The sequence below is a fragment of the Moschus berezovskii genome, chromosome X (genome assembly GCF_049115385.1).
Source record: "Moschus berezovskii isolate FMDL1 chromosome X, NW_MosBer_1.0, whole genome shotgun sequence".
Lineage (NCBI taxonomy): Eukaryota > Metazoa > Chordata > Mammalia > Artiodactyla > Moschidae > Moschus > Moschus berezovskii.
In genome coordinates this window covers 140029612-140055135 of record NC_142488.1, presented here as the reverse complement: position 1 = coordinate 140055135, position 25524 = coordinate 140029612, and the positions used below count along the sequence as shown (strand labels likewise).

The 25524-nt window shown below is 42.9% G+C and overlaps 1 protein-coding gene across 5 annotated transcripts in view; it reads right to left on the bottom strand.

The window, feature by feature from the left end:
* The window catches only part of AFF2 (ALF transcription elongation factor 2), a 577381-nt gene that overhangs the window by 18737 nt on the left and 533120 nt on the right, over window positions 1–25524 (bottom strand). For all 5 annotated transcript variants that reach the window (XM_055438072.2, XM_055438074.2, XM_055438073.2 and 2 more), the window contains 8 exons: window positions 24041–24162; window positions 19179–19401; window positions 14381–14652; window positions 13837–13900; window positions 10809–10945; window positions 6086–6157; window positions 4360–4453; window positions 1567–1619 (listed from right to left, as the gene is read on the bottom strand). In XM_055438072.2, coding sequence (XP_055294047.2) covers window positions 1567–1619; window positions 4360–4453; window positions 6086–6157; window positions 10809–10945; window positions 13837–13900; window positions 14381–14652; window positions 19179–19401; window positions 24041–24162 — 1037 coding nt within the window. The remainder of the gene's footprint in view (window positions 1–1566; window positions 1620–4359; window positions 4454–6085; window positions 6158–10808; window positions 10946–13836; window positions 13901–14380; window positions 14653–19178; window positions 19402–24040; window positions 24163–25524) is intronic.

The following is a 25524-nucleotide window of genomic DNA, read 5'->3' as shown; positions in this document are numbered from 1 at the left end:
CCCAAGCTCTCTTTTTCTTGGGTGTCCACAGAATTTTGTTCAGATCTGTCCCCTCCTGCCACTGGACCACATGCTTCTGGAGTACAGGGAGCCTATGGCATTCAGTACATCCCCAGCCTCTCATAGGTAAATGCACCCAAAGTATGTGCTGAATGAATGGGCTGTAACCCCTGGGCAACCGTTTTGAGTTGCCTCATTCAAAAGCTCTCTGACTTACCAAAGGGAGTGTGCTTTCTTCAGATAGAAGCTGCTTTAAAAAATCATTTCAGGAGGCTTTTAATGTGACTTCACAAGCTTAGAATGTGTTTGAGTTCTTTCGTTGCAGAATTAAAAACTTTTTCCAGTGATTCTTGAATGGGTGCTTACCTGAATTTGCCCTTGCTTTACTCCATGTTCAGAGAAAACAGCTTTCTCTGGGCCTGTGGTCTCACTTTTGTCCGTCAATATAAGAGAGAGACCTAATTCAACAATTTAAACGGTACTTCCTTTCAATACAGTAATTGAGTTGGTGCATAGTTTTTAATGGATCTGTTCCCTCATTCTGAATGTTTTTTAGGATCTTAGAGTTCACAGTCTCACTCCTTCGGGAGTGTGCTTTGTAGATATTTATAAAGCGGCAAAGGAGACTATTTCACTGTTCAAGAAAGTGTTTTGATCAGAGACATAATTTTGAAAATGGGGGGAAAAGCTGCTCTTTTCAAAAGAATACATCTACTGGTGGAAAGTGGGCTTGCAGTGGTCAGAGAGGTATTGGACTCAGAGGAGAAACGAATGCTCAGGTAAGTGTGGGCACATAGCTAGTTCAGGGCTGAGACAGAACTAGGATTCTGAATTGCCCTCTGAAAAGGAACCTCTCTTCAGAGGAGGTTCTGATGACATTGGGTCTGGCCTTTCATTGCAGAGAGAAGGGGTTCTCTTAGTTTCATTCTGGGAACTGAGGGGAGCCTTGGGCCTGGGTCAACTGGTTTACCGGCTTCCACCCTGCTGCTGGAGGGCTGAGCTGCTCCAAGCAGATACAGCTCTAAGGACAGCTGTGGAGTGGGTGAGTTCATTGAGCCTCAGGCCGGCAGTATAGTAGATGCTTTTATATTTTAGGGCAGAGTATTTTAGTATTAATATAAAAATCATCATGAAGGATCAGATAATTGGCTGACGAAGTGCCTTCACATTTTCAGCACTATTATGCCTTCGGTTTTATTAAAGCACTTACCATATATCAATGAATATTTCATTGGTCTTTCATTACTGAGTGAATCATTGAAAAATCACTGCAGTGGAGGTAACTCTAGCCTGCCTCCCTGAAATGGCATGGTGCTTGCCATCTCATTAACTGATATTTTTATGGCCGTCATTGGGCTTAAAGATCAAATAGTGAAAGAAATTTGGAATCACATCATGTTAAACTTTTCTGTCTTGCCATTAGCGGAAACCTGACTAGAATTCTGTGTGTATCCAAATTACTGTAATCTCAGAATTAACCTTTGTGCCTGGCTTATCAATACTAAATATTTGGGGTCTATTCAATCACTAATTTTCACGAAAAAGCAATTTTCAGAAGATACTTACTTTCCATTGCCTACCCATGGAGATGGTATCTGAGCGACTTTTGAAGCATTTTGCTAAAAGAGAGAAACAGAGAGGGAAATGAGGACATCTATTTTGTGTTTTATTAATTCAGAAACAGATGGAAGTGTGATTTAGAGTACATTAATATTGATTGCAGCATTTTGGGATGCCTCCTGTTTCGTTAGCAGAGCTGGGATGTATGTGCACGTCAGCACACCATGATGCACACTCGATGAAAATAGCTGGTTAGGATAATTAGTGGGCTCCAATCAGGACCATGAAAGTCACTTGATGAAAGATCTTATATACTAAAAGGCCCAGTGAAATCAGACTTAGTTCTCCAAGAAGTGGTTTAATTATCCTCATCTGAAATTTATTCTGCAAAACAAGCTCTTCAGAGTACAGACAAGCTTTTCACCTTTAGCTCCAGTTGCAAACTTTTTCTCTGGGATGCAAGTTGGCTTGTCATTTCTAAAATCCCAGGAACTGGCCAGAACCAAGCAGCCTTTGTGTGTGTGTCTGTGTATCACCTGGATTTGCTATCATCACATGCAAATCCTCATGGCTGATGGTTTTTCCTGTTGAGCAGTGTAACCGGTCCAGGGCTGCCCCGCAGTAGAATGCTAAACATTCTTTTCTCTCTGATAGGCCAGTTTAAAGAATGGGCCTCCTTGAAAAGGGAACCCTCCTACACTGCTGGTGGAAATGTAAATTGGTACAGCCACTCTGGAGAACAGTATGGAGGTGCCTCAAAAAACTAAGACTAGAATGGCCATACGATCCAGCAATCCCATTTTGGGGCATATATCAGGAAAAACATCTAATTTGAAAAGATACATGCATCCCTATATTCACAGCAGCACTATTTGCAGTAGTCAAGACATGGAAGCACATCTAAATGTTCATTGACAGAAGAATGAATAAAGAGGATGTGGTACATATGTACAATAGATTATGACTCAGCCATTGGCAGCAACATGGATGGACTTAGGGATCAACATCATAATAAGTGATGTAAGTCAGAAAGAGAAAAACAAACACCATATCACATCTCTTATATGTGGAATCTAAAATGACACAAATGAACATATCTACGGACTAGAAATAGACTCACAGACATAGAGAATAGACTTGTGATTGTCAAGGGGGAGGGAGTTGGGGAAGAGAAGCAATAGGAGTTTGGAATTAGCAGAGGTAAACTATTATAAATAGGATGGATAAACAACAAGGTCCTACTGTTTAGCACAGGAAACTATATTCAATATCCTCCTATAAACCAGAATGGAAAAAGAACATAAAAAAGAATGTATATATGTGTATAACTGGATCACTTTGCTGTGCCGCAGAAATCAACACAACACTGTATATCAACTATACTTCAACACAATCCATTTTAAGAAAAGAATGGGCCTCCTCTGTTTTCATGGCTGTACACTTGTAGAGCATGGGAAATCCCGACACTCAGCACCACCTCACTAGAACAATGATCAGCTCATTAGAATGACCTCAGCAGGTGGGAGCTTCCTGTTTTGAACCTCAAAGAAGCTCAACGCTCTGCCAGAGGAGTGAGTTACTTAACATCTGTTTGGTATTTTGCAGTGCACTGAACACTGCGCAGGACAGGCCACAGAGAATGGAGGCTAGGGCTGTGGCTCAGAGTGCCTCCACAGGACCAGCATCAGCATCGCTCAGGAACTTGTTCAAAATGCCCATTCTTAGGACCTGTCCCAGACCACCAGCATCAAGATGCCTTTCCAGAATCCAGGTGGAGACTGTAGACACATGGCCATGGGCAGCTGCAGCATTTGGCTGCCTTCACAAGCACTAGCTTTATGATGGCCACACCACATGAAAGCTGTTCTTTTCCCAATTGAATGGGCATTCTCACATAATTGTGCACCACTGCCCACTGGCTTTGAATGTCTGAAGTAAGGTCAGGATTTTATTCATTTCAAACAACTGCTTTGATGCAACTGAGCCATGTCAGCTGACGCACTTGGCAAAAATTAATATGACTAAATAAATAAAATTATCCTTTTCTTTCAAGACCTGCCCAACAGCAACCTTGAGCCCTCAATTCTAACACATGATCAGCATTGACGGGTGGAAGGAAGCAGTGGAAGGTCCATGGAGCCTCAGCCAATGACACACGGCACAGTTACCAGGCCCAGTTCCAGGCTTGCCATTTTTATCTGGGCTCATTCCCACGTCTTGGCATTGTATCTTGTGGTTCAAATATTTCATTTTTCTTGCAAATCAAAAACACCAGCTCCCTAGAGGATGAGTTTGTTTATTTATTGTTGGTTTATTTTGACAGCCAAAGTTATCAGTCGTCTTCAACTTCAACCACTATCTTCAACACTCCCCATGGCCAAAGGGCCCCTGGGGGTGTGGCTGTGCCCTCAGAGCCCAGGGTAGCTGTGGTGACTTCTCTCACTGCTGAGAAATTTCTAGGCTAGCATCCCATATAACATGAGCCATGTTCTGCAGGTAGTCCACAGTGCAGGCAGAAGGGATCACCATCCTGACTGGACCCAGGAAGGTGCCCAGGCCCACCTGTTCACTCCAGAGCACCATCAGGGGATTGAACTATGGTACCTTCTCTCCCTGGAACTGGATCAAACACAAGCTCTCTGCTGAGCTCCAAAGGAGAGGTTAGGCAGCCATGGCCGGTCAGGATGTGGAAAGCTCAGCCTTCGGTAGTGACAACCGTGACATTTCATAACATGCCTGCCATGTCTCATTAGTGATTTAATCACCCGGGACCTATAAATTACACAAAATAAGGATTACCTTAAAATATTCCATCAGTGATCTGGAGTACTTCATGGCATGGTCCTTCTTCAGTTTGAACATCCTCAGGTAGAGAAGTGACAGGCATCGGTAGCTGTGATGATGAGGAAAGGAGCACATTAATGCCAACACTTCCTCAGACCTATTAATTAAAATACAACTCCCATCTGCAGCTCCTTTCCTATGGTTACTGAGGAACATAAGTGAAAAAAAGAAAATCTTTTAAAAAGAAGGAATAAGCATAGTACAGGGAACTATATTCAACATCATGTGATAAACCGTAAACCACAGTGGAAAAGAATATGAAAGATAATATATATGTATAACTGAGTCACACAAACTGGAATCAAGATTGTGGGAGAAATATAAATAACCTCAGATACACAGATGACACCACCCTTAGGGCAGAAAGTGAAGAAGAACTAAAGAGCCTCTTGATGAAAGTCAAAGAGGAGAGGGAAAAAGTTGGCTTAAAACTCAACATTCAGAAAACTAAGATCGTGGCACACAGTCCCGTCACTTCATGGCAAATAGAAGGGGAAACAATGGAAACAGTGACAGACTTTATTTGCTTGCGCTCCAAAATCACTGCAGATGGTGACTGCAGCCATGAAATTAAAGACACTTGCTCCTTGGAAGAAAAGCTAAGACAAACCTAGACAGCATATTAAAAAGCAGAGACATTACTTTGTTGACAAAGGTCCGTTTAGTCAAACTACGTTTTTTCCAGTAGTTATATATGGATGTGAGAGTTGGACCATAAAGAAAGCTGAGTGCTGGAGAATTGATGCTTTTGAACTCTGGTGTCGGAGAAGACTCTTGAGAGTCCCTTGGACTGCAAGGAGATCTAACCCGTCAATCCTAAAGGAAATCAGTCCTGAATATTCATTGGAAGGACTGATGCTGAAGTTGAAACTCCAAAACTTTGGCCACCTGATCCGAAGAACTGACTCCTTAGAAAAGACCCTGATGCTGGAAAAGATTGAAGGCAGGATGAGAAGGGGACGACAGAGGATGAGATGGTTGGATGGCTTCACCGACAAGATGGACATGAGTTTGAACAAGCTCCGGGAGTTGGTGTTGGACAAGGAAACCTGGCATGCTGCAGTCCATGGGGTCACAAAGAGTCAGACACAACTGAGCTACTGAACTGAGCTGAACTGAACTGTCACTTTGCTGTACACTAGAAATTAACACACCAGTGTACATCAATTATATTTCAGTAACATTAAAAAAAAAAAGAAAAAGAGAGTTCACAAAAGATGGCAAAAGGAGGCAGAAGGTCAAAGTCTAAGAGATATGTTAAGATACATTGCTGACTTCTTGATGGAGGAAGAGGCCCTAAGCCCAGGAATGCAGACCTCCTCTAGAAGCTGGAAATGGTGGAAGTGGTTCTCCCTAGAGCCCCTGGTAGGAAAGCAGCCATGTTGATGCCCTGATTTTAGCCTAGTGAAACACACTTCAGACTTCTGACCTTCAGAACTGCAAGAAAATAAATTTATGTGGCTTTATTTTTTAAAAAAAAGAAAGGATAAGAATTAAAATTCCATCTTGATAAGAGTATAAATGTGGAGAGTAGATGTTTAGTCAGCAACTGAAGAAATCCATTAGTTAATTTTTCAGAGTTTAGTGGAAAACAGGAATAATGACTTAAGCAGCTTAAGTTGAGATTTCAAATCTTTTTGCGACATTTCAGCTATATCCTGGTCACCTCCATGAGACTTACCATAGTACGGCCAGCTTTTTGTCCCCATCTGAAGCCAGGGGGCTTGCAAAATTCTTCAGCCTCATGGCATACCTTTGAAGAGAAAGGACAAGCTCAAATGGAATCTGTCTGACCCTTCAGAAAGCCCCAATACCATTGGTGTTGTCATCACTCAAATGAGCTCGGTCCACATTGGCTCTGGCAGGAGGACTGAGAAGGCCATGTGGGCAAAAGTATGCTTTCCTGAAAACATTCACAAAATGATGACCACAAGTGTGTAACAATAGCACTGGTGTGACTGATGGAAGCTCGCTCTGGAGAAGCCAGTTATATTTAGAGCCCGTGCTCTAGAACAGTGCTGTGGAATTACTGTGGGTTTTACCTGTGTATAAATGCTGGAAAAATAATGTTTCTAAGAATACTCCAGCTAAACAACATTATTGGCTTTCCATGAGAGGTGGACACAAATGTCAGTCTCAGTTGAGTTTCTGACACCTGAGGTAAACAATCACACAATGATGTCTGACACGAGCATGGGGAGGCCTCCAACATGGTTATAAAGGGCTTTTCTAATGGCTCAGGTGTGGAATATATTCCTGTACGAAGTGGTTTTGTTTTTTTAAGGGCGGTCAATTTCATACCAAGTCTGAGCACCCCTAATTTATGGTGCTTGCAAATTTTGTCTTTCCATTCTCTTTAACAGTTACCGTTCCACACCAGGGCAATCAAAGGTTGAGTAGTTCCCATTTTTGTTCTTTGAGCTGAGCACATTCCATTCTGGGCATTTAGACTCTTGAAAATCAATTCATCGCATAAAATCATTGTCTGAGCTTTAATGCAATTTCACAGGAACTCGTGGTGGAATATGTGGCAGAGTTCACTGTTGCAGAAGGAAGCTGAAGACGTTCAGGTAGCCTGGACTAGCTCTCCATCATCACAAGGCATTGGTGAGCCCACACTTTCAGCAGCCTCCCCAGAACACCATGCCCTGCATCGCCCTGCTCTCCCTATTACCACCCCAGTTCTGTCCATGAACACTTTCTGACAAAAGGACTCATGCACTTGCTGTGAGTCCCTCCTGTTGTTGCCATATTAAGCAAAAAGGGGTTTTATGATGTCATAAATCTGTGTTTGACAGCTGGATAACTTAAATGTCAGTCATTGTGATGCACCACTTGTTTTCACAAGTGTATGTCTACTGCAGATTCCCAAGGCTCAGAGCAACCAAAATTACTTCACTGAAAAACATAGGGTGCCCTACCATTAAGGAGAGTATAATAAAAATCTCTTCAACATAAAATTTGCTACTAAAAATGATGTTCTTATTACAGTCACCCTCTAATTGCAGCCACTGTTGAAATGCCTAGATAGTGGAGCTCCAATTGCTTACATGGGCAAGAAGACTTAGTTGCCTTAGTTCATTTTCTTCCCAACTGAAATTTCTCTCCAAAGAAAATTATAAACATGCATACACTAGGCAGAAAATACATAATTCTATATATAGAGAGGGTACATAAAGGATTGCACATAGAACTGGTGAAATTTGGGGAAAAAACCTGATGACATCTGAGCGAGGTAGACGGACTGTACCATATCTGTGTCCTCCATGATCTTGGACTAGAGCTATGCTGGACAGTACCATGGGGGGAATGGGGGGAGAGAGACATGTGAACTTTCTGTATCATTTCTTACAACTGCATGTGAATCTACCATGATCTGAAAAGACAGTTTCAAAAGACTGCCTTTAAAGTGAAAGTCTGTAAATTATCCATCGAGTTTTACCAGGTTCCACTGAAAATATACCCTATGGGGAGAGTAAACTATCATATCACAGAAAAAAATCTGCTTAGAGAAAAAGAAAAGAAATTGTAAATAATAAAGGGAAAAGAAGTGTTTTCTAAAGGAAACAAATATTACTCAGTGATTCACATTGTAATTTTACCAAAAATGAAATGTGAGGTTTTGCTTTTCTCTTCTGAGTGCATGTGTAAGAAAAATATGTGTGTGTTCATATATATATATAGAACACCCATAACTTCACCCCCAATTACAGTTACGATCTTGTTTCCCTTCCAAGTTGGTGCACATGCAGAGACATGCTTTTCGTGGTCAGAAATGTAGTGAGTCTATAATTCATATTATAAACATTTTGTGCAGCTACATGGTCTCCATCATTGCTGCATTTCAATGGCTGCAAATTATTCTGTTGAGAGTGCTGTGATATAATTAATTACCCTTCTGTTATCGATGATTTGCTTTGCTTCAAATTGGGTGCTATAATATAGGCTAAACTGAACACTCTATGGATAACTCATTCTCCTCTTACAATTCTTTTCTTCAGTACAGGAAGTTCAGATGTCTAGAAGTAGTGGCTTCAAAAATATGAATGCTCACTTGTATAGGTTTTCCTGATGCTGCTGCTGCTGCTAGGTCACTTCAGTCGTGTCCGACTCTGTGTGACCCCATAGACGGAAGCCCACCAGGCTCCCCCGTCCCTGGGATTCTCCAGGCAAGAACACTGGAGCGGGCTGCCATTGCCTTCTCCAATGTGTGAAAATGAAAAGTGAAAGTGAAGTCGCTCAGTCGTGTCCGACCCTTAGCGACCCCACTGACTGCAGCCTACCAGGCTGCTGCATCCATGGGATTTTCTAGGCAAGAGTACTGGAGTAGCTTGCCATTGCCTTCTCCAATAGGTTTTCCTATATGGTGCCAAATTGCTCTCAATTTACAAGAATCAATTTCCATTCCCACCATCAACATGGAAGAGGTTCAGTTTACCATAATTTTGTGTGTGTGCTAACATTGTGCCCGACTCTTGTGACCCCATGGTCTGTAGCCCACCAGGCTCCTCTGTCCCTGGGATTCTCCAGGCAAGAATAGTGGAGTGGGTTGCCATGCCCTTCTCCATGGGATCTTCCCAACCCAGCAATCGAACAAGGACTCCTACATTGCAGGCAGATTCTTTTACCAACTGAGCTACAAGGGAAGCCTGTGCTAACATTTTTACATTTCCTTGTCAATTTAAAAGTGCCTTAAATTGTGTTTGGGGATGAATAGAAGGTGAAGCTTTTCTTCTTGTTTATTCATTAAAGTTTCCCCTCCATTTTGATTCCTCATTTTTTGCCAGGATTTTCATCTTGTACACCTTTGAAAACTGCAGGCAGCCTTGGATAGACACTGAGAAATCAATTTCCCCTTAAAAGCTACAAATGGCGGTGGCAGCTTTCACATAAAGTAAGTCTGAGAGATACTTGATATGCTTGTCAGAGCAGTGAAGACCAAAGATGGCTGCCTGGCCTGGCAGAGCAAGGCTGGAACTTTCCTCATCCTTTCCCTACTTTGGTGGCTTTAGCTAAATCTTATGAGTCTATGTAATCATAGTTTTTTTTTTTCCTTCTTTTTCTTTATAATGGTTCCCATTCTTTTGATCTTTTCAAGTGCTTTCCTCAGAAAATATGCATGCTTCAGTCTGATGCCTGTCTGAAGGTTTAGGTACAAGTGCCTTCAGATTTGTAATGGTTTATTGCAGATGCAAGAACACAATAAAAAGCAGGCCTGTCATTATCAGCTAATCGAGCCAGAGGTGCCTGGGATATAAGGGCCTATCAGGTGAAGAACTGCTCACTCAGTCAAAAATCATGATGTCGTCCATCCAGCAAATGAGGGTGAGTGCTTATCCACTGTTCAGAGGTGGATGAAATTCTTTTCACAAATACCTGCAGATTACAGGAAGGCACTCAAATGCATATCATTTCTTCTCCTTTCCCTTCTTACAGGAATTTTTTGATTACCCACAAACTCCACTGCACCAAGACCAACAGTCCAGAAAATTTCATTCAAAATGCAAATAAAACCAATAATCTGTGCTGTAAATACACCCTTCCCTAGTGTCAGCCTCTTCCAGGCTCCCCTGCTATCACCTTGACTGTCCCTCAAATTCTAGATGCCTGGAAAGTCTACCCCACCTCTGATGTTGGAACCTCTTTTTCATAACACAGGCAGAAATTCTTAGAAAACATGATTTATAACAGAAATCTCAACAGGACTGCTTTCTGTGAATTATGAAACTGTGCTTTGAAAAGACAAGGGCCTGCTTGACACCATGAAATGATGATCCTTTATTTCCACCCACTGGAGAAGACTCTTGAGAGTCCCTTGGACTGCAAGGAGATCCAACCAGTCCATTCTAAAGGAGATGAATCCTGGGTGTTCATTGGAAGGACTGATGCTGAAGCTGAAGCTGCAATACTTTGTTCACCTCATGTGACAAGTTGACTCACTGGAAAAGAGTCTGATGCTGGGAGTGATTGGGGGCGGGAGGAGAAGGGGACGACGGAGAATGAGATGGCTGGATGGCATCACCGACTCTGTGGACATGAGTTTGAGTGAACTCCGGGAGTTGGTGATGGACAGGGAGGCCTGGCGTGCTGTGATTCATGGGGTAGCGGAGAGTCGGACACGATTGAGCGACTGAACTGAACTGAATCTTTCCATTTTATGAATATCACAAATTATAACACTCATATTAGAACCTCTGAAAGGGATAACTGATAAAAAGCAGTGTCCATCAGTTATAAGTTTCCCATGACATGAATCAAATGGCAAGAACTAATTATGATGACTTCTGAGAAGAAGGTGCCTTGGATGAAGCATTACTAGGTGGAAAAGATATTTTTCAAAAACACAGTAGCTTCTAATTATGAGTGGAGAGAGCTTAGGAAGAAGGCAGTAGAAAAGCACGAACCTGAGGAGTTCCACAGTCTCGGAGTACATGGTGTATGGAGACTTGGCTTCCAGAGGGTCTCTTTCCATCGCGTTGCCACATTCAGTGAAGGACAGGGCTGCATCCGCGTAATTCACGGCTTTGCCAAATTTCTCGAACTGGAACAGGAACAAGACTCATCAACATGACAGTTCCTCTTCTCTCCTTCATTGAAAGCAGTGGTGCTCAACCTTGGGCAACTTCACACCCCTCCCCCAGGGAACATTTGGCAATGTCTGGAGACCTCTTTGGTTGTCCCCACTAGCGATGGGGGGGCATCTAGTGGACAGAGGCTGGAGATGCTGGAGATGCTGCTAAACATCTGCAATGCCCAGGACAGCTCCCACTGTGGAGAAGTGCCTGGCCCAATAGTGCCAAGGTTGAGATATGGTAGGGGCAAATGGGAATTTGTCTTGACAAGGATGTAACTTATTGCAGGTTCTATTGTCATGACATGGAGGCTGGGTGAGAAGAGAAAACTGTAGCCAAGGTATCATGTCTTTGTGGTATTCTTATTTTTATTATCTTTTTGGTGGAGCAGAATTCAAATCACTGCCTCGACTAGTTTCTATTGACCACATTTACTAGACTAGTCATCGTAATGTCCTTAGAACAGGGATCCCCAACCTCCAGGATCCAATGCCTGACGATCTGAGGTGGAGCTGATGTAATAGTAATAGACATAAAGTGCACAATCAATGCAATGTGTTTAAATCATCCTGAAACCATCCCCCCCGCCCCATTCCAGTCTGTGCAAAAATTGTCTTCCAGGAAACCAGTCCCTGGTGCCAAAAAGGTTGTGGCTCGCTGGTCTAGACAGAGTTTGCAGTGAAACTCCACTTTTTACAAGCTTCCTGGACAACTAACACATCTAGTCTTTGCTTGGAACTCTAGCATAGCATGTCAACCCCATCCCCAGGAGAAGAGTAACAAATGGATGCTATTGTCATGAAAAATGGGAAGTTGCAGTGTGACTGGTGACAATAATCACATCACTTTCATTGTAAATGATGGTCTGAAATAGTGAGTCAAAAAGCTCCCAAATATAGCACTACTAAATATTTTAGTTTAGTAAAATTTTATTGCAAAAGGTTTTAGCCCTGATAATGGTCACGATTAAACTGACTTAGACATACTGATTTCTTTTTTATGTGTAATGAATATTATATATGACAGTTTTATAGTGAGTATTTTATAACAGTATTTAACATTTTCAATTTTTGATAGCTGGATGGAAGAATTTCACTAATATGGAATTTTATGTGAAAGAATAGAATGCAGATTGACCTATTTTAATTTTCTTATATACATTTTATCAAAATATTTTCTATGCAACTGTGAAGGTTTCAATTCTCAAAACAGCAGAGTAGCTGTCTCTAGCAAAGGATTAAGTACAACTATAAAATGATGAGTTACAAGTCTTGCAGAATCTCTTGCTGTAAATGACTCTCTTTACGATAAATGTTCTTCCCCTTTTATGTACTGCAGGAATTTGGTGCTTTCCTTTCTGTAAGCTGTTGTGGAAACACATCAGTTTCAGTCCAATTCAAACTGATTTTATGAAAACCTTTGTGTATATATGCAGATTATCTCCTTATTCTCTTGCCTTACAAGAGAATAACTTCCTCAGGTCATCCAACTCTGATTGGCTCTCCCCTGTGGAAATTAAGGAAATCTACAGGAAATCTGGAAATCAGGAAATCTACATCCTGATTTTTGAAACTGACTTTTCATTCACAAACCCGTAGCTGGAAGGATCCTTTAAAAACACCTGGTCCAAATCTCTCTTTTTTCCAAAAGGAAAAACTGAAGTCCAGAGAGAGGATTATATGGGCCATACTGCCAATGAATGGCTGAGTCACACCCTCTTCTGGGCCTCAGTTTCCTTATTTATGACTGAGGGGCATGAATTTCGAAGAAGTGTCTAACTCTGGTATAGATGTAAGACTGGCAAAGACATCTTCCTCTAAATGAGTATTTCTCAACCTCCCCCCCAACCAATATCGTTTCTTCCTCCCTCCCCTACCACTCAGTGAGTTCTTTTAGACTTTTTTTTCCCCACACATTCAATTGCAATTTTAATACTAAAGATATACCAATTATCTCCTTATGTACTGTGGCCCTTGAGGGGGAAGTGAATGGTGGCCACTCACAAGTGATGGTACAGAGACCATTGTGGTCCTTCGTTATAGCCCTCCCAGAGGCAAGCAGCACGGGGCTGCTAAGTCTTGGCTGGACACAGTGCAATGATGGAGGATATGATTTTTTTTAACCCAATGGAGTTGAACTGACATCTCAAATTATGCTGGGCTTTAGTCAAAGGTGGGGATTCTGAATTCAGGGTCTTCTCTAGGGCAGTGGTTCTCAACATTGGCTTCACTTGGGAATCACCTGGGAGTTTTGACACCCACATCCAGTCCCAGTCTCAGAAATTCTGATTCCATTTCTCTGGGGTGTGGCCTGAGCATGAGGGCTATTTTAAAGCTCCCCAAGTGACTGTAACACACACGACTGAGACCCTCCTTTAGGTAGCTCAGTCAATCAAATAGCTCTCTGTGCTGGGTCCTGGCCTAGGTACCCACCACCCTTGGAGGCAGCGGGGCCAAGTGTCCTGGGAAATCCAGAAACCAGGACATACTTTCTCTGTGCAGGGCCCTAGGTTATCTAATGCAGCAAGCAGTCAAGTTTTTTCTACAGATCTGAGTTTCCCAAAGCCAATGTTTGAGGCACTTACCCAGCTCTCAGCAACTCTCTCTCTGCCTACATCAGTTTGGAGTTCATCAGAAACCATGGGAGCACCCACCTTCTCCAGGGCAGTTTCAAAAGTCATTTCAAATTCAATTGAAAGGTAGCATAAGCCTCGGCACCTCTGAAGTTGGAACAAGGGAAAGAAGAGTGGGAAAACCGAGAATGGCAGGGCAACATGGTGCCAAGAACTTGGGGACTTGTGGTGCTAAGGAATTAACCAGCTCCAATCTCCCTATGTTGGTGCAACAATAAGGAAACCTACCAGTGCATCAGCTTTGTGCTTCAGCTTCTTAGCCTCTTGCATGTAATAATCAGCATTGTGAACCCTAAACAAATGAAATGAGCTCATTCAGAAAGCAATGTTTCATCTTTTCATTAAAAGACTGAATTGTCATACTTTGGGGGGCTATAAATCCATTCCTATACAATGCCTTGAACAGGGCTGATGGATGCTTGTCATGCATATAATAACCAAGCTTGAAATAATCCAGTGAATGAGATTGGTTCATAATGGCCCATTAGGATAAATACCCACATCCTCCAACCCCAACCACTCAAGTTGCCCAAACAGATCCAACAGAATCTAGCTATAATTCTCTTTATTGGCACACAGCTTTACCTAAGGACATGGGTAAGCAAGGAGGAGCAAGCAACCTGAGGAATATACTTTTAAGGCTATAGGAGTTGCATAGCTGCGGCTAAGGTCTTATTTCAGGTGACATATGCATGGTGTTCGAAAAGGCATACTGCCCCCACCCCCATTCGCTGCTCCCCAACTGGGTCCAGAGAATCTGGGGACAACATACGAGTCATCAAAAGTGAGCTTGGGTCTCCGGACATTGGTGGTGCTGGTGGACAGAAGGGGCAGGGCTGCCCACGATGTCATCTCCAGGTGACTGCTATCCATGAGGCCAGTAGTGATGGCGGAGGTGATGGTGGAAATGGTAGTGGTAGTGTTTGTGGTAGTGGCCATGGCAGTGGCTGTGGCAGTGGCGGTGACAATGGCAGTAGCAGTGGCAGAGGCGATAGCAGTGTTGGTGACAGTGCCAGGGGCTGCCTTTTTTGGAGTGTCTCCCTCCTGGGAAAAAGGAGGACAAAGAGTTTCCATTAGGTTCAGATTTTTAGAGCATCTTTTCATAAATGCTTTCCGTGTCAAACATTCTGGGAAACAAGGCAAGAGAAAAGAAAGCAATGCACATGGCTTGAGGATACACAGGTGATCCTGGTATATGTCATGAACTCTGGCAGTTACCAGCTTTTGTTCCATGATGATACCAAACACAAAGCCAGTCACATGGTGTGACCATATAGCTCCATCATCCCAGTAAGAAAGCCATTAGCAAAGGTCTAGATCCAGTAGGGGTTATGGTGGGGGCGGGGAACAAATAGGAAAGGGAGGGAAGGATAGAGAGAGGGAGAAGGGGAGAGAAAGATAATCCCTCTGACGTGCATAATTTTGACAAGGAAGCCAGCCCAGAAACTTCCTCTTGTTACTCTGCAAAATGCCAGATCTACTGCAGCAAAATGCCAGCAAACCAGTCATCCCTGGGCCATGAACAAATAAACCAGGGTTCTTCCCACCATGCCTTCTATCTGAGCTGCTCTGCTTTAATCACATTTAGATATTGAAGTTCTGTAAATTATTTCAAAACACTATCATGCTCCTGAAACTTTTTGAAAACCACTGCTTGATTTCATCTCATATTTCTCCCTCTCCACTACCCTCACCCAATCCATTACAAAGTCCTATTCACTCCCTCACTCCAGTGACTCTTACATCTGTCCCTTCCTCCTCTGACACCTCAAAGGGTAGGCTCTCGTAGCTTCAGACCCGGCTTCACCCTTCCTAGCTCCCTTCCACGAATGTGTCACCACACATCGTGATTTCTCCATTGTCCTGCTTTGGTTCCCTTGAAGCATTAGGGTTGAAAAAGCCTCCTCCTCGTTATTTTCTTTCACCTTGCTATAATGTATTGTATTTTTCATTTTTAAAATAGAGGTAAAATACACATTATATCCAATCTACTATCTCAACCATTTACAAATATCCAGTTCAGTGGTGTTAAGCACATTTACATTGTCCTCCAACCAATCTCCAGGACTCTGAAGTTGCAAAGCTGTAACTTTGTGCCCATTAGACCATAACTCTCCATCCCCATATCCCCAGCCCCTGGCAATCACCCTTCTAATTTCTGTCTTTGAAAATCTGACTCCTTAAGTTACCACGTGCAAATGGAATCATACACTCTTTGTCTGTGACTGACTGATTTCATCTAGCATGACATCCTCAAAGTTCAAGGTTGTAGCACATGGCAGAATTTCCTTCCTTTTTAAGACTGGATAAGATTCCACTGTGAATTTACACCACACTCTGTTTAACCACTCCCCTTCATTTCTAAACCCTCCTTATCTCTCTTAATACTCTCAGCTCAACCCAGATCAACAAATGCCTTCTCAGGAAAACTGCCTATGTCTATGGCTGGAAGTGCTTTAAGCCTTTCTAGTCCCTTTAGAGATGGGTCCTTTTGAAGAAGGAAATGTCAACCCACTCCAGTATTCTTGCCTGGGAAATCCCACGGACACAAGCTTCTGGTGGGCTACAGTCCCTGAGGTCACAAAGAGTCGGACACCACAGTACAGACACGGAGATGGGAGAGGTGTGTCTCAAGCCTCCCCTAAGACACCAATCCGCAGCTATTTTGTATCCAAGTTCATCGAGCAAGTTTCATTGTTCACCTTAGAGTGAGAGCCCTTTCAGCGCTGGAGTCATCTCTCATTTGTGACAACCCCCCCCCACCCTGTTTCATCACCCCACCGCCCAGTGTGCTCAGTGATTTGCTGACTGCAGGCCTACCTGCCTTAATGAAAAGGGTCACTTTTCAGCTAAAAGTCAAATGTGAACATTTCTTATATCCATGAAAGTCTCATCTTTTCCACTTCATCCCAAATCTCCAAATTATCAAAAATTCTCACCATGATGAGCTCATTATGATAACTGTGCTGAGAGACTGCACATTTATGCACGGGGATGACCCAGAGGGAGGATAAAGGGAGGAGGGAGGTGGGAGTGGGGTTCAGGAAGGGGAACTCAAGTACACCCGGGGCGGATTCATGTCAATGTATGGCAAAACCAACCAATATAATATTGTAAAATAATTAGCCTCCAATAAAAAATAATGTATGGAAAAGACCACTACAAAAAAAAAATAAAAGTGGTTATGATGGATATGGAGAAAATTGTTTCAAGTCCATCACAGATTTTATTCAACCTAAACACATAAAAACTCAGAGCTTTCTAAACTACTAAGCCAGCTCCACACTTCTATTGCCAATACCCAATGGCCATGACGAAACAGCAGACCAGCCCCAAAGAGAGAGCCACATGTTTCTATGACCAAGATAGGTGACAAGAACCCTGAAACACCACATCTACTACACATATGGCACTGATGTCAGTCCTGACATATCTGACTGGAAATGGCTGCAATCAGCCACAGTCATCTAAGTCATATAAATACATCCTCTGTTGACCCTCACCCATCCACTGAGTCAGTAAACAGGACTACATGGTTTACTGACTCTGCATGGAACAGAGAAGACTCTAAGAGTGCAAAATGGAAAACACTTTTGGAACTGGAAGAAGCTGTATAGATCACCTAGTCAAATCTACTCATTTCATGGACTCAGAGAGGTGTCATAATTTGCTCAAGGTCACAGAACAGATTTGAAACATAGTGTTAGCACTATGTTTCAAGCAAGTCTCTTAATTTTCACAGTCTCTCAGATTGCAGGCCATGGCCAAAGAAGACATAAGGAGTACACAGTCATATCATGGGGAATTCTAGTGATTTCCTTAAGAAAATGATCCAATTCTAGGTTTTCTAGGTGCAAATGTAATCATATTTAGCAGATTTTCCCAGTAGTTTTGAGAGCTTTCAGAAATGCCTTTGCAGATCCTCTTATTACCATTGTCATAAGAACATCCACATTAAGCACCTGATTATTTGTGACCATGTACGAGGTGTTATATGAAGAGAATTGCCTAGATAGGTAGGGTACGTGTCCTCCAAAAGCTTGCAGTAGAAAAAGACTCAGTTGAAGTTTACCACATTAATTACATTCAGTATGAAAAATAGGACTGATTTCATAATTATTGCTTAGAATAGATGGCTTCATTCCTAACACTGTAACTCAGCACCTTTAAATGTGAATGCAAATATAATCTGGGCACACATACATACAAATTTCATTTGGAAAATGACAACTTTATAATAGAGCCATTTCTTTATATCACCAATAATATTTACCTAGGTACATATGTCATCTAGTTATCTTAGATGATGGAGGACCATAAATTGTGGTCCTTAAAGCTCAGAGTCCTCATGGCTTTTCATGAAGTGTTAAATGGATGCTTTTGGTTCAGGGGCTACTGGATTGGTGCTAGACATTTGAAAATGCATTGATTTTCACTCATTTGCTTTTTATATTACATTTAAAGGATCTTGAACTGCAAGGAGATCCAACAAGTCCACCCTAAAGGAAATCAGTCCTGAATGTTCATTGGAAGGGCTGATGTTGAAGCTGAAACTATAATACATTGGCCACCTGATGCGAAGAGCTGACTCATTTGAAAAGACCCTGATGCTGGGAAAGACTGAAGGCGAGAGGAGAAGGGGACGACAGAGGATGAGATGGTTGGATGGCATCACTGACTCAATGGATGTGAGTTTGAGTAAACTCCGGGAGTTGGTGATACACAGGGAGGCTGGTGCGCTGCAGTCCATGGGGTCGCAGAGTCGGACACGACTGAGTGACTGAACTGAACTAAAGGATCAAGTGCATATGTATTTGCATATACATGCATCTACACGAAAAGGCAGATAGATTTGCCATTAGTATTCACTAGTGACACTATCACTCATGGTTCCCATGGTTCATGTACATATACCTGGGGCAGATAAAAAGACATTGTGTATGGATGTGAAAAGTGATACAAATTCTCAATCATTTATGCTAATCAGGCAGCAGTGCAGAAAATCCAAAGGACAGGATAATCCTTTAGTCGGGCTTAGAGAACCACAATTGTGTGATTTTAGCCACAGATTTGCCTTTTAAACTCTATCATTTTGAGTCACTATTTTAAAACACAATTCATATCAGCCAAGGTGGGTGTGGAAAGATGTTAACTTGGAGTTCCAGCTCCAGTTCCCTCACCTTGAGCAATTCCATCCATTTGGTCTTTCACTTTCACTAAAGATTCTGTGCCTCCCATGTGCTGTGGTCAGCATTGTGGAAGTGTCCCCCACCCCCAGGATCTGAAGGGATTGGACCAAAGGATGTCTGAGGCCCCAAATCTCTGCATAATCATCTGTCTGGAGAAGTAAGACTGGAATGAAAAATTCATTTGAAGTTAACAGATTCAAAATTGGAGCTAACGGAGAGTTTGTGTGTTTGTGTATTTGTGTACATACACGCTATTAATATTTTCTCTCTGTCCCTTCCTCCCACCCCCCTGCAACATCTCCATGAGGTCAAGTTGACTTAGATAAGCTGGGTCAACTTGTTTCTACCTGACTGTGAGAAGATTCCTTCTATGATGCTTACGTTTACAGATATCCCTTTGAAAGTAGCGCAGAATTTGCCTTCATTCCTCTTAGGTTTGGTCGAGGTGATCTGTCCAATCATAGGGATGGTTTTGTCTCGACTGAAGGGACCATTATTGCCGCTGATGTTCCTGCGACGTGGAGGGTCCTCTGGCAGTGGGGAAAGTGGAGGAGGAAACAGCTTTTCTTCTTTTCTTCTATTTGCTCTCCTGGATGAATTATTTCTGTGTAAACAAGAAGTACAGGGTGTCAGAAAACTCTGTCTCTCTTTATTCTGCTCTTTTGCATGATGCTGCTACGTTTAGCTAAAGTAATATGTTGGTTGATGGTCCTTTACCTGGGGTGAAGAGTATATAGAAAATGCGTAGACACATAGATGTCTATAGAGAGGTGGCCCTCCCTAGAGATTGAGCCATAGATAAATGCAAAAATCTAAGAATAAGCACGGCTCTTTGAAACAGAACTCCATGATAAATGGAAATGTCTAATGGCATGTTGCCCCAGTGTGATATTTGCAACCTTTCAAGATTACTGTTAATTAGATTTTTATGGAAAATCCAATGCAGACTTTAATCCCATCATTTTTTAGGATGGTTCCTACTTATTCTGTCCTAGGACTTAACTGCACAGTCACACAATAAATGGTACAATAAACAATTAGTGGAAGGATATTTTCTTAAGAAATACACTACTTATCCATTACCCAGAAATAAATAATGCACTAAATACTTCTGGGACACACTGGAAATTGTATATTCCAACTGTTCCACTGGAGGCTTAACGAGCCCCTGACCTTAAGTTGTTATAGTGAAGTACTGATGTACTCCGCTTTACAAAACTCCATTTGAAAAATATTTTGTCATTTTGCCACAAAACATATGTGGTCCTAGAAGTACTCCCATGCTTTCAAACTGATTTATCTGACCATTAAATGGGCATCATCAAATAAACTGAGACTTCAAATAAAACAGAACAACTAAAACCTTATGCTAGCTGCTTAACATGGTAATTGGGCCATGGATTTTTATTTTAGTTACTGTCTTCGACTAATCAATGAAGATTACTTGAATTTTAATCTTTTCTTAGACAACTAATATTGCACTGTGCAGCCATTTACTTTTCATTATTATTGACTATAATTTTCAATAGCAAATTAAGTCAACAAGAATTTATGTTTTCTTCTTGGTCAATTTCAGTCAGTGTCTAGAAATATAGATTTACAATATCTCAGAGCAACAAATCAAAGATGAACAAGCACTCAAGTGTTTTGATTTCCTGAAATGGTAGACACCAATGAAATCCCCTCATTCCACTTCTGCTGTGTTGCCCAAATTTTCTCGTTGTAATAATATTTGCCATCTTCTCTGTCTTCTGTTTCATAAACACTGTCCTATGTCAATTTCTGTCAGGCAGCCAAATTTTTAGAAAATTCACTGTTTCTGTCATTACTTTAATGGATTAAAATTAATTGCAAAGTATTTGTCGGTGGATTTTTAAAATTGCTTTGACATGGAGAACCATTTTAACATAATGGTGAAGCTTGATGAAAATAATGGTGAAAATACAGGTTAGGATGCTTGTCCACGAAGATGCTCCAGCAACATCAGACCACACTGAGTATTATCGTTACAGAGGAATTGCACTTTGGAGAATTTACATGGAAAGGAGTCAAGTATTGCTGTGGCATCTATGGGAGTGACTGGTTCCTTACCTATGACCATTTGACCACTCCTGGCCTACCTGAGCTGCAGGAGAAAGGGATGGGGGCTGAAAGGGGAAGAGCTGTTCCCTAGAGGCAGTCAACCTGCCACTGGCCACAGTCATTGGGCTAGGCCTTCCCATCTGCCATTGAACACAGTACATCATACATAGTACTGTACATTTGGTGCAGTGGCCACTGTCATCTGGCCCCCTTTCCTTCTGTATGATACTGACTTGGAACCATGGGGCCTTTAATGACTTCCTGGGTGAAAGATACCCAGGGGGTATTTTCTAGGGACTACTCTGTCACCATTATGATTTATTACTATAAAGGCATCTTTTGTATAGGCCAGAAGAGGACAGAAGGAAAAAAGAGTCTTCCTTTTCATGCCTCAGAGGCCCTTATGATGGTTCAAACTCCAAAGAAGGGAAAAGGAATGCATCAGGGCCCTTCTAGTGGATGATGGGAAACTCTAGTTGTCAGGCTGATGCGGCATCCTTTGCTAGGTTTAAAACGCTCATTGAGAAAATTGAATGTTGTGTCATGGAAATTTCCAAGGATTTAATCTGAAGGATCAACAAAGCACCAAGGAGCAGACAAAACTCGAGGAAAGGGCTCCAAGGAGAAGAGCTCCAAGAGGCCTGTCCTGGTTTCCCTCTCCCTCAACTCTCAAAATTTTCCCAAATAAGAACCCAACTCAGGTCCTTCATGAATGGTAAAGGCTACTAGGTAAACATTGCTCTCCTAACTAGTACAAAGGCAGAAAGATCATAAGGACCATGAGGTGAAACATCATTTTATGAGAACAAATTTGAATTATTAGACATTTGCCTAATACTCAATCATCTCTCTTCTATGAAATGGGGGATGTAAGGGATTACTCGGTCATTGAGGCAGGCTTGCAATGGGGACTGATGGTGTGGCAATATCCCACAGCCCTCTAGCTCTTCCTTGTGCCTTTCAGTGGCCTGGCCCAAAGAGATGAGAGCCTGGGAACTGAGGAGGTACCACCATGTCTGTCCTGTGCTGTTCTTAGTAGCTCAGTCCTGTCCAGGTCTTTGCCACCCCATGGGCTATAGCCTGCCCAGCTCCTCCATCCATGGGGATTCTCCAGGCAAGAACACTAGAGTGTGTTGCCATGCCCTCCTCCAGGGGATCTTCTTGACCAGGGATTGAACCCAGGTCTCCCTCATTGCTGGTGGATTCTTTACCACTGAGCCACCAGGGAGGCCCAAGAATACTGGAGTGAGTAGCCTATCCCTTCTCCAGGGGGTCTTCCCAACCCAGGAATCAAACAAATAGGGGTCTCCTGCATTGCAGGTGGATTCTATACTGTCTGAGCCACCAGGGAAGCCCATCACCATGCCTAGAAGCAGGGAAATAGGCTTCTTTCCCAATGGTTAAACACCATCCTTCCAGGGCCCTCCTACTTTTCAAGGAGGAACCTAAAATGGCGTCTTTGTAGTGGTGGTACCTCCTCAAGAAGAGGGCTGGCTTGCTCTACTAGAAGACTGTCTGGTTCTGAGAACTCCAAGTATCTGAAGAGATATTTCATATCAAATTATACCAGGGAATACAAATGCGTGTCACAAAGAGCTATGGGTCCTCAGGGAGACAGCAACTCAGGACCAAATCTGGGCTGGCAGGTCCTGGCAGCCCATGACCAAATCTCCTTAGTTTATTGAGCAGATCTAGTGGTCATTGATCTTTTCTTACCTTTCATCTCTAAACAACAAGGATCCTAACAAATGTAAACTGATAACTTATTTCCGACATCTTATCTGTGGCAGACTGATGCCCTGTCACTGATGTTAAACAGTAATCTGTGAAATCCATTGTTAGCAGCAGTTAGCCAGATTGCCTCTCCACTCTGGGCTGCTAATAGGTTCCAAAACTGGTTGTTGATGGAAGTTACCTCTAATGCTGAGTGAATTTATGACAATAATTATCCAAACAGAATAGTTCCAGGAGCTGACATGTTTGTTAGGGAGGGCTTCCCTGGTGGCTCAGACAATAAAGAATCTGCCTGCAATGCAGGAGACTTGGGTTCAATTCCTGGGTTGGGAAGATCCCCTGGAAAAGGGAATAGCTACCCACTAGATTGTTAAGGAAGGAGAAGGCAATGCCACCCCACTCCAGTACTCTTGCTTGGAAAATCCCATGGACAGAGGAGCCTGGTAGGCTGCAGTCTATGGGGTCACTAAAGAGTTGGACATGACTGAGTGACTTCACTTTCACTTTTTACTTTCACGCATTGGAGAAGGAAATGGCAGCCCACTCCAGTGTTCTTGCCTGGAGAATCCCAGGGACGGGGGAGCCTGGTGGGCTGCCGTCTATGGGGTCACACAGAGTCGGACACGACTGAAGCGACTTAGCAGCAGCAGCAGCAGCAGATTGTTAGGGAAGTGTTATGTGAAACACAGAAGAACTCTGTCACCATGCCTGGTAGGGAAGGCTGGGGTCCTCTAAGTGAGCAGGGGACAAGGAGGCCTCCTGCCTGACTCTGGCACCTTCTGCAAAGAGAGAGACAGGAGAAGAGCTGCCAGCTGACCAGCATTAATTTGTCCACTCAGAGCTGGCTTTTCCCAGCACAGAACTGCCTGGGGTTGTGGGGCACTCCTAGACAGCTCATGTCCCTGGCCTCCCCAGACATGTCATCCCCTTGGCCTCTGAGGAGTTCAGGACGAATTTGCTGGTCCTCAAGCTTCATATCAGCATTATTATTTGACAGCAAAGAGGAAGCCTCTGCTGTGTCATTCTGTTGAGGCCAAGGGAGATGGTTTCATCCCTATCTGAACTGGAAGTTGCCCAGAGGGAGGTGATTTGGCTCAAGGGGCAGGTGTCCTTTACATTGGTTTACCTCCTTTTACCCTTCACTCTGTGCTAAAAGTCCACTTTGGCCGATTTTGGCCATCCATCTGAGTTGGAGTAAAGAAATGTTGCTAAAAAGCTCAAGTAGGCACCCAAACCTGGCAGCCTGAAGGCCACCCTTTATCCCACCCGTGTTAGGCTGGTGGCCAGAGAGCTGTCAGGACACAACTGAATGACTCCTGTTTCTTACCTAACATTCTTTTGGGATAGGACTCCCTACCCTCAGGGTTCATTTGAGATTTCTTAGGAGTCCAAACCAGCTAAGTATCATAGAATCAGGGCAAACTCACTCTTTAGTGCTGGGAGGCTTCTGGGGGGGAGCTGGTGAGATGCAAGGTGGCAGCAGGCAGATGGTGGATGCCTCCTCCAGGCGCTGCTTCTTCTCAGGGATTTTCTCCACAACTTCTGTCAGCTTTAACAGGAAAAAAAAAAAAGAATACACAGAGTTTGAAATCCATGGCACATGAAGACATTTAAAAACAATGAGCAAGGGAGACAATGTGCTTCTATTTTAAGTCCTAGATTAGGTAGAAGCCTTAAAAGTACACCTTTGATCAGACAGAAAATCAATCCGTCTTGCCTTGCCTACTCCAACCAAGAAGCTGGCATCAGAGAGGGTGAAGCTGTGACGTCTGCCACTGATTGGGTGGCACAAAGATCTCATACCTGAAGTAAAGAGAATCTATCATTTTCAGACACTTCTCCCAGCAACAATGCCCCCACAAATGAGTAGTTTAGAAACTAACACTGCAATTCTAACATGGCATAAATCCTGTCCAAGCAACATGGGGGTTGGGGGTAACACACAAAGGTCACTTGTACAACCAACAGTATGCAAGGAAATTAACCATGTGCAAGGCACACATTTGGACCTTCATGTATTGGTTCTGACGGTATTCCTAGTTGCACTGCTGTCATCACTAAGAGCAGGGAAACTGATAGGGCAAGGGCCCCAGACTGTTCCCTATTTTGGAATACTCTCATTAGTTAAGGTGGCACCACAGCTCAGAGATAAAACCACCTGTGAATCTTTAAAGCTGAACGATGACTTAAATCATTGTTGCAGGAGTCCCCAAGGCAGCTATTCAAACTAATATTACTCAAGAATCACCATGAGATGATGTTATGCTAAAAATCTACTGTGACACCCAGAGATGCATGCAATGAACCTACTGGACACAAACTCAGTTCCCCAGATAGATGTGCAGTGGAAAAGGCCATTCTGGGTTTCACCTTCTGATTACATTTGTAGCTTGGGAATCCAACCTGAATGTCCTGCAGGAGAGATTTTCACGAGTCAAGCCAACCACACAGGTCAGGGGGCCAAGCAGGCTGGACAGAGCGTGTGTCTAGTAGGAGCCAGGGTAATCAAAATGGAACTGGGTGGCAGGGATACTGATGTTTGTATGCAGAAATTAACAAGGCCTAGAGGATGCATTTTGACCTTATGAGTCCTGGGTGCCTTGCTGCTGCTGGGGCAAGAGACTGTAGAATAGTGACCCATGAATCCAGGAAGCGGGAGCAGCTTAAGTAGCCTACCTGACAGACTGACTGCCTGGGGAAGAAGACTTCATATTCTTTGTTGCTACACATCATAATCCCTCACGTGCCATACTGGATATTCTTGACATTGGTTATAAAACCATGATTATCCCTAACACTTCCTCCCTGGTCATGTCAAATACTACATTCCCCAGGAAAAGTATTAATATCTGTGCTTTTACCAAAGAATGCAATCCGTTGCCACCAGCCTGCTGGAAAAGGAGACTCAAGA